This window comes from Homarus americanus, unplaced genomic scaffold, assembly GCF_018991925.1.
Source record: "Homarus americanus isolate GMGI-L3 unplaced genomic scaffold, GMGI_Hamer_2.0 scaffold53233, whole genome shotgun sequence".
Classification (NCBI taxonomy): domain Eukaryota; kingdom Metazoa; phylum Arthropoda; class Malacostraca; order Decapoda; family Nephropidae; genus Homarus; species Homarus americanus.
Window position 1 is genome coordinate 3335949 of NW_024751660.1, and position 10000 is coordinate 3345948.

The 10000-nt window shown below is 43.3% G+C and overlaps 1 protein-coding gene across 4 annotated transcripts in view; it reads left to right on the forward strand.

The window, feature by feature from the left end:
• LOC121854693 overlaps positions 1-10000 on the forward strand; it is a 134820-nt gene that overhangs the window by 60489 nt on the left and 64331 nt on the right. For 3 of the 4 annotated variants that reach the window (XM_042349404.1, XM_042349406.1, XM_042349405.1), the window contains exon 3: positions 6402-6580. In XM_042349404.1, the coding sequence (XP_042205338.1) occupies positions 6402-6580 (179 nt within the window). Of the gene's footprint in view, positions 1-247; positions 978-6401; positions 6581-10000 lie in introns of those variants that run through there. The other variant, XM_042349407.1, reaches the window with a different exon arrangement.

The window sequence follows — 10000 nt, forward strand, 5'->3', positions numbered from 1 at the left end:
CTTTTGGCTATTATTGAACATACTGTACACTGTGACATAACTCGTAAGTCCCCGATCTCTGATGTGTGTGTGTAAGCAGTGTTGTCAAGCCCCGAGGATACACGTGTGGCATTGAAGCTGTGTTGTTGATGTGTGTGTGTGTGTGTGTGTGTGTGTGTGTGTGTGTGTGTGTGTGGAAGGGATGCGTTTTCCTGTGAGGGTGTACGTGTGTTGGTCCACAACAATGGATATATTTATTCAGGGAACTTATTTGAATGCCAAGACTTTAGACTTTATTGCATCAATTTCTGATTCTGATGTTCAGGAAATAGTGCTCGCGAATCTTTATATAACTATAACGAGATATCGGAAACAGATTTTCAACGTGGCGGGAATATTAGGAATTCAGAGGAGAATATTGAACGAAAAAGATGGAGAATTTTTACACTTAAATCTCAAACCCCGGGTGTTAAATGTCAATATGCTGCTCTGTATCCACATCCATGAACGATGTAGCCTCAGAAAAGTATAAGAGAAAGAAAAAGGTTAGATAAAAAGTACTTATTATGACAAACATAACAAGTGAGCAACGGCAAGAGAGAAGAGGTCTGGTATCCCGTTATGAATATTGAGTGTTTGACTCCCTTAATGATGTAGCTTTAGAAAGGTATAAGAGAAAGAAAAAAAAATGGGTACAATCTACTTATTATGACAAGTGTAACAAGTAAGCATCGAGGAAACAGAAGAGAACGTTTGAACATAGAGCGTTTAAATTCCTTAACGATGTAGCCTTAGAAAAGTATGAGTGAGAAAATGAAAAATAAAAGTTAGGTAGAAACACTATAGTTATGATGACGAGTGTAACAAGTGAGCATCGAGAAGAGAGAAGAGAAGGTATCCCAGTATGAACATAGGGCGTTTAACTCCCTTATACTCTCTGGGTGAGGATAGGGAGGAGACGGTTTACATGCTGGATGAGGAACCCACGGATGACCAAGGTAGTATGTCAACACTTACAGCTATGATTCTCTTTCTTGTATCTATAGGCTTTGTCCTTATGCATATATACGTTTATGTTTATGTGTGAGTGATGAGACTGAGGGTATTTTTTATTTTTTCGTAAGACGAATATTTTGACTGGAAAACCGGCTTTCGAATTCCTTTCCTTAATCAAAAATATGAAATTCTTTTATCCTACCAAAGCTGTGATTGTTGTGTAACATATTTATTTATTTGTTATTTTTAACACAATTTTGGCTTTTTTGAAAGAGCATATACTGTACGTCATGTCCCTGCCTGACAAATATTTGAGTTATGTCAGTACACACACACACACACACATACACACACATTTTTCTCTGGCAGGATCCCTGACCGCACCACAACAACAACACTTCAGTCGCATATTTCCCCGCCGCTCCCATTGTTGACTGTGTACCAAGATTTCTCTCCCGGATTTTAATAAAAGTTTTCTCTCTGTTCCTTTCTTCCTCTGTACCCTGGCTCGGCTCTTTCGATTATAACACAATTACTGAAAGATGTAAAACGAGCCATTATATCCTCCTATGATTACTTTTTGGATAATAGAAGGAAAGTAGAATGCTTAAAGGTACAGTGTGAACTTTGAAAATACTGGTAAAGTACTCTACCCCCCACTTTAACATCCTATTATAGGTCTTTAAAAATAACAAGATCCACTTATGTTATTTATTTAAGTTTCTCGTTCTTGACTGTAAACTATATCACGAGTACATGTGTTCTTGAGAGTCTCCTGTGTCACCACTCTGTCGTCAAGGTCCACTGAGGTTATTCTTAGCTTCCTGTTCCCTAGGGTCTTGGGTTTTGTGTTTCATTCTTCGCCTTTTCTGTCTCCGGGTCCATCGAGCTTATCTGTAAACCTCTCATTTTATACCTTGTGGGATGCGGCAGCCGAGTGGATACAGAGCTCACCTCGTGTCTTAAGGGTCGTTGGTTTGATCCCCCCAGGCGCTCTCGGTCCACTCTGCTGTGAAGGCGGTCGATTCAAGCGATGTCTGCCATCACGCTCATGCTTTCCTTGTGTGTAACGAAGGCTTAGTATACGGTGCTTTGGCTCCACACTGTTCCTAAACCCAGAAGTCATGTGTATAGGAACCACTTTTATTTTGATAACTTGTATGTCAGTAATTGCGTCTCGTCCTCGTCTTTTCTCTCTTCAAGTCTACAAGATCTTGCCTTTAACCTTTCTAGTGGCATGACTTTTGTGTCAGTAACTTTGTGTGTCGTTTTACCTTTACACTGGCTGGCTGGCTGGCTGGCTGGCTGCTCCCACTAGCCTGTCTTGTTATTTTCATATCCGTGTTGCACAGTTTTAACAATTATGGAGAGTCCTTCCTTCCACTTCCTCCCCAACCCCTCCCTCCCACTTCCTCCCCATCCCTTCCCTCCCAGTTCCTCCTCACCCCTTCCCTCCCAGTTCCTCCTCACCCCTTCCCTCCCACTTCCTCCTCCCCCCTTCCCCTCCCCCCTTCTTCCTCAGCCTTTCCTCCTTCCTCCACCACAAATCCACAGTCTCCCCATTAATGTCACACCCCGAGGTCTTGGAATCCCCGCACACTGTGGCACACGGTCTACCTCCACCTCCCGGTACAATGTTATGCCAATTCAGTCATCACAGAAGTCAGTGACTCCCTCATTCCTCCATCACTGTCCGGCTGTACTGTACGCTCTTGTGAATTAAGAGAATTTATTAGTAACAAATTCTAATGAAAAATATATAATAAATTCCTAAATATATAGTATAAAAACATATGAAAGACCGTTGAATGGTGGCCAGCTCTGTAGTTATAATAATTAGGTTACATCAAAAATATATTATTATTCAACGATGTGGTAAATTAATTCATATTCTCTCTCTCTCTCTCTCTCTCTCTCTCTCTCTCTCTCTCTCTCTCTCTCTCTCTCTCTCTCTCTCTCTCTCTCTCATAGGATCACGTCTCAACAGATGTCGTGTGTAAAGGCTGTAATTTGTGGTCTTTGTATACGAGTCAATTTTCTCCAAGGTTCTGTGTAACATTTAATACCAGGAAGTGGTTGAAGTAAGAGCGTCGCCACTATCATCATCATCATCATCATCATCATCATCATCATCATCATCATCATCATCATCATCACCACCACCACCACCATCATCACCACCAACACCACCATCATCAACACCACCATCATCATCACCGCTATCACCACCACCACCATCAACACCACCACCAACAACACCACCATCATCATCACCACTATCACCCCCATCATCACCATCTTCCGTGCAGGCAGTGGAAGTTATCTAAGACAGTTGCGTGTTGGTTTAGGCTTAGTAGAGCGAGATGACCCAATGAGTAATACTACTTCGATATGTCTGACGGAATATAGCCATAGCAATATACTGTAGTTAGTGAGGCTACTGTAGTAAGATTCAACTACAGTAGGTCGAATGTATGTCTGTTTTTACAGTAATTTTCGACTCTTTGTACTCGACTATTAAAGTGTTGAGCGTAAGTGACAATGATAAATAATGAATTAGTTTATATTAGCACACTTATAGTCGACTCTTAAGTAATGATTATAAGTAATAGTATATAAGTCACTACAGTGGGATATTGACAAAGGATAATTGTTTTTTAGAAGTTTTGTATCCCTCCCCGGGCCATAGTGACGTATTCATTTATAACCAGTACACAAAATATATAACTTTTGAACCAATTTTGTACCAGCTGACAAACGTCCCAGTGAACAAAAGCTGACATGCGTGTAATGCGGCCTCCTACCCCCCTTTTCCTCTTCCCCCTTCCCCCTTTCCCTCCTACCCCTTTCCTCTTCCCCCTTTTCCTTCCTTCACCTTTCCCTCCTACCCCTTTCCTCTTCCCCCTTCCTCTCCTACACCCTTTCCCTCCTACCCCTTTCTTCCTACCCCTTTCCTCTTCCCCCTTCCTCTCCTACACCCTTTCCCTCCTACCCCCTTCCTCTTCCCCCTTCCCTCCCACACCCTTTCCCTCCTACCCTTTCTTCCCCTTCCTCTTCCCCTTCCTCTCCTACACCCCTTTCCCTCCTACCCCTTCCTCTTCCCCCTTCCCTCCTACACCCTCTTTTCCTCCTACCCCTTTCCTCTTCCCCCTTTTCCTTCCTACACCCTTTCCCTCCTATCCCCTTTCTCCCCCTTCCCTCCTATCCCCTTTCTCCCCCCTTCCCTCCTACACCTTTTCCTCCTACCCCTTTCCTCTTCCCCCTTTCCCCCCCTTCCCCTTCTGCACCCCTTCTCCCCACCCCCTTCGTCATCCCTCCTATCCCCTTTCCCCACCTCCTCCTTCCTCCACCCCCTTTCCCCACCTCCCTTCCTCCTACCCCCTATCCCCTGCACCTTCCTCTATCTCTTCCCCTTCCCTCCCTCCCACTTCCCTCCTCCACCCTTTCTCCCCCCTTCCCCTATACCCTATTCCCTCTACCCATCAAAACTGTGCCTATTATATCTGGGATCCATTATGACTGGTCCCTATTGCTATAATGGAGAGGTTAACTTAGCATATGTTATAATAAGGAGGTCCATTAGGAGCTAGAGTCCAATTAGTACTCACCGGTGGAAGGTGATGTACTCTTACCTGGCTGTCATCATCTCAATAGACTTACCTGGCTGTCATCATCTCAATAGACTTACCTGGCTGTCATCATCTCAATAGACTTTCAGCAGTAGAGTTGAGAGGAGACGGTACTGTTGTCTTAGTTACCATGATGATCTTGAGCTAGTTATCTCTTGTACTCATGCTCACACGCTCTCATGCTCACACCTCCTTAAGTTATTTATCTATTATGCTCTCACTCGCGCTCTCACACCCACGCTCCTACACTGCTTCCTCACACCTCACGCTCCTACCTCAAGCTCTCACACTCATATATATGAAGCCCCATGTTAGTATTTCCATTGCCAAGGTATGGTCGTGTGTGTGTGTGTGTGTGTGTGTGTGTGTGTGTGTGTGTGTGTGTGTGTGTGTGTGTGTGTGTGTGTGATAGGGACCAGGTAGGTAGATGGGTTCTCAAATCGCCAATTAAGGGGGAAAATTTTTTAACCTCGAGGGGGATTTTGTGAGTTGTGAGGAATCTGTTTCTATTCTTCCCCTTCATTGTATACACAGGAGGAAGGGTGATTTATTTATTTTATTTATTTATTTGCGGATTTATTTTTGTTTGTTTTACATATGGAGCTTGAGGGGCCACTTACCTCATCACCAGAGACCCGGATGTACAGAATAATGTATCATTCTTGTGCTTCGGGTTCACGAGTCTGAATCTTGGTGGGTTCGTGGTTCAGGAGGAGAGGCGAACTGACTTTAGTAGTGGACTGTGTAATGGTTCTCCCTGTTGATATTGTCCCATTAACTGGTATTAGGTTAAGGTAGTGTGATGTAGTCTCTATGTCACCTTTGAAACCAATCTGGATGTTGGGTTTGTTTGCGAATTGGTGTTAATTGGATGTATCTAATAAAGTCATTCTGTGTTTGTTTTTTACTTTATATATATCTGGCTTTTAGTCATCCAGTTTGATATACGTTCTTAACAACATTTAAAAGGAAGATATATTTTAGAGAACCTTTGGGTATCCTGGACTTTTTGATGAAACAATGACAAGCGTTGCCCCTGGAAAAAGTGTATTACTTCTGGGTTCTGTTGTTGATACTGTGCAGGGTGTTTATACAGTTCCTATCTATTTTAGTGAAATAATGGGTAAATGTGTTAAATTCAATTATAAAACGCTAGCATTTTGTACTGCATTTACAGCAGCATCTGAGACACGTGGACGTCCAGATCCTGGTTCATTATTAACAGATCCCGTTCTTTGGAATTTATTCAACAATTCGCGTATTGTCTTGTCTGTAGGACCTGGCTTATGAGATTTTCTTTGAAAGTTATTTCTAATTTGTTTGCATTTCTTTCCTTGAATACGCAGTGTTACCACCAGCACACGTTCTTGCACATTCTTCTTCATGGCAATAAAAATCAATAAAAACTGTTATTTCACTGAAATAGATAGGGACTTTATAAACACCCCGTATAATCGATTTAGGCAGGTTATAAACGGTCGTCTCCTGTGAGTGGCTGAGACGATTTGATTTTTTGTGTTTTTACCTTAATGAATTCTTGATCTATTTCCCAATTGGATTTTATGGTAATAGCTGATAATAGGAATGATAATGATAAGAATAATAACAATAATGAGTAATAATAATGTATAATAATAAGAAGAAGAATAATACAAATGTAGTAATAGTAATAATAATAAAAAACAATAATAATAATGACAATAACAATGGTAATAGTAGTTGTAGTAGGAGTAGTAATAGTATTGTAGTCGTAATAACCACACCAGTGCCCTGCTAACAGTAGCCTCCTTACGACAGATCGCTCCCGGCCGTGGTGGAGGAGCTGGAACAGGAAGTACGTGTTGCTGTGTGGCACGTGTGGCACCTCGGCCGTCCTGCTAGGCACATTCTACCTCATTATCTACTTCGTGCTCAGGTCCTACACGTCATCTCTTCAGTACTTCGAAACTATACCCACCTACGTGCCCGCCGCTGTGGTGAGTATATCTGTGGCAGTATTATGTGTATGTATGAGTATCTATACAAGCCTGCATGTATGTATGTATGTATGTATTTATGTTTGTATCAGTGAGACAGTAAGAAGGTTAGTCTGTATGTAAGGTTGCACCCACTGAGTCAACATTTCCTACTCGACTCTCCATTCTGTAGTTGGGTCGACTAGGGGCGCCCCAGTCAGCGGCCGGCCCCGAGATATGGGTGTTTGATACATTAATCTACCAGCCTTATTTACCCACAGAAGTATTATAAAGCCATGGCGGTGTTGCCTTGTCCGTGTTGTCAGGTAACTGCTTAGCCGAGTAGTAGTGGACGACAGGAAAGGTGATCAGTGATATATTGACGGTGGTTATGAGTTTAAGTGTGACACAAACCTGCAGGTAGAAGGTGCAGGAGGCAATATAAGCCGCTCACATATATATTGGGAAGACATTTTAGGGATGATCAGGAATATCTGTACATTGTAATGGGAGAGGGCGAGTTAGGGCGAGTAGTGGGTGTGTAAGCCGAGTGTTGTGTTAAGTGTATTGGGTTATACTTTACATTTATTTTAGAGGGGGTGTTGTGGTGTGGGTTGTGTTCTTCGAGGCTGAAAATGTTGCTCTGTATTCCTGCAGGTTTATCTTGAGGTAAATTTTGATAACAATGATGATATGTGTGTGCGTGTGTGTTTTATCTTCCAGTACAGTTAACACACACACACACACACACACACACACACACACACACACTCCACCTCCCACTCCCACACACACACACCGACTGGTCAACATATTACTATAATACTCTAGGGATTAGCTGCAATTTGTTGACAGTCCGGGATGCCGCTAGCTTAAAACATTATTTGGCAACAGTAAAACTTTTTTGTCACATTTGTAAACCTTAATTACCTGCCAATTAGTATCATTCACACACTGCCGCTCAATTCCAAATATGACGTGTTATTTTTGGTAGGTGCGCTTCGGGGGTGCGTTTGGGGGCAATTTATTATTTTTATTTTTGACAGTCATATTTTAATGTTTATATTTTGTTTTATATATACAGTTGAGGTTGATTGATAGTGAAATTGGGTAGTTAGTGATGATTGGATGTGTAGTATATATGTGACTTTAACCTATTCTCTACCGTCGTATTTTAGTTCTTAAGTATATATCGTACATGTATTCAGAGAGAGGTAGGGGATGATAATATGGATCACCTGAAGATTGGACACCCTTGTTTATGTTAAATTTTTCACCTGAAGATTATTCAACCTAATGCTTACCTGACGGGAGTTTAGGTTAGTTTAAAGTTAGGGTTAGGTTATTGTAGTAAACTTAGGTTACATTAGGTTAGATAATGTTAAATCATGTTAGGTTAAGTTTGGTCAGGTTAAGTTACTTTAGGTTAGGTTAGGTTAGGTTAGGTTTGGTTCTTTTCTTCTTTTTTACTTTTTTTTCTTCATATTTGACGACACAGACCTCTAATATTTTATGCCGAAAACGCGCCATTGCGGTCATAACATCGACCGTGTGTGTGTGTGTGTGTGTGTGTGTGTGGTGTGTGTGTGTGTGTGTGTGTGTGTTTATCGGAAAATCATCAGGGATGAGCGTTTAGGTCGGGCAGAGAGGAGGGTCTTGAGACGACGTCCTCACACGCGACCCTCACTCCACACACACACACACACACACACACACACACACACACACACACACACACACACACACAAGATAACTTACCTGGAGGTGAGGGTCCTCCTTGGTGATGATGACAGATGTAAGTATAGTACCATCAAGGACGACCGTGGCCTCTGTCCCTGTTCCCCACTTAGTTCCCCCAGAGTGAATATAATACCCTCACCTCATCCCTCCTACCATTTTCCTCACCTGTCACCTACACCTGTCACCTACACCAGTCACCTTCACTTACACCTGTCACCTACATCAGTAGTCACCTACACCTGTCACTTACACCTATCACTTACACTTGTCACCTACACCTGTCACCTACACCCACACCTACACCTGTCTTTTACACCCGTCACCTACATCTGTCTCTTACACCTGTCACCTACACCTGTCACTTACACCTCTCACCTGTCTTTTTCATGTCACCTACCTTTCTTTACCACACACATTTGACCTCCTGTGACCTCCTGCTCCGCCTTCCTCTTATCTAGAAAACACCTGCAGTGCCACCTAAGCCCTTAGTCAGGAGTGCCAGTGATACAGCAACAGTGGTACTCCCTCACCGACCTACCCTCCCTCCTTCCCTCCCTCCTTCCCGCCCTCGCCCCTTCCCGCCCTCCTTCCCTCCCTCCCTCCCTTCCCTCCTTCCTCCTTCGCCCCTCCCATTACTGGGCTGTCCCTCTTCCCTCCTCCATCCTCTTTAAGAGCGCTTTTCTTTCTTCACTAAATTTACAGCTGTGGACTTATGGGTTCCCGGGAATTAAGATGCTCCTCTGAACATAAGACCTCTCCGGCACCAATCATTGTCACCGATAAATTACTTTCAAGGTTATAAACTGGATCGACAGCTTGGTGGGGCATTTTGTTGAAGAATTATTTTTGGTGTTTTTTATTTATTATTTTTGTTTGCCTGAATTGTGTCTCTCTCTCTCTCTCTCTCTCTCTTCTCTCTCTCTCTCTCTCTCTCTCTCTCTCTCTCTCTCTCTCTCTCTCTCTCTCTCTCTCTCTCTCTCTCTCTCTCTCTCTCTCTCTCTCTCTCTCTCTCTCTCTCTCTCTCTCTCTCTCTCTCTCTCTCTCTCTCTCTCTCTCTCTCTCTCTCTCTCTCTCTCTCTCTCTCTCTCTCTCTCTCTCTCTCTCTCTCTCTCTCTCTCTCTCTCTCTCTCTCTCTCTCTCTCTCTCTCTCTCTCTCTCTCTCTCTCTCTCTCTCTCTCTCTCTCTCTCTCTCTCTCTCTCTCTCTCTCTCTCTCTCTCTCTCTCTCTCTCTCTCTCTCTCTCTCTCTCTCTCTCTCTCTCTCTCTCTCTCTCTCTCTCTCTCTCTCTCTCTCTCTCTCTCTCTCTCTCTCTCTCTCTCTCTCTCTCTCTCTCTCTCTCTCTCTCTCTCTCTCTCTCTCTCTCTCTCTCTCTCTCTCTCTCTCTCTCTCTCTCTCTCTCTCTCTCTCTCTCTCTCTCTCTCTCTCTCTCTCTCTCTCTCTCTCTCTCTCTCTCTCTCTCTCTCTCTCTCTCCTCTCTCTCTCTCTCTCTCTCTCTCTCTCTCTCTCTCTCTCTCTCTCTCTCAGCAAGTGAGAGCAGGGTTATCGAGAAAATAAAGCCAGGAGGGTGTGGTGTTGGTGCAGCTGTAAAGGTCACAAAGGTCAGACGAGGTCGTACAAGTAAGATAGGTACCGCGGCAACTCGTAACATTTGCATACTGTCTCGAATTAGGTGGGGAATTTTAGCTGTGTCAGGTGGGTGTGG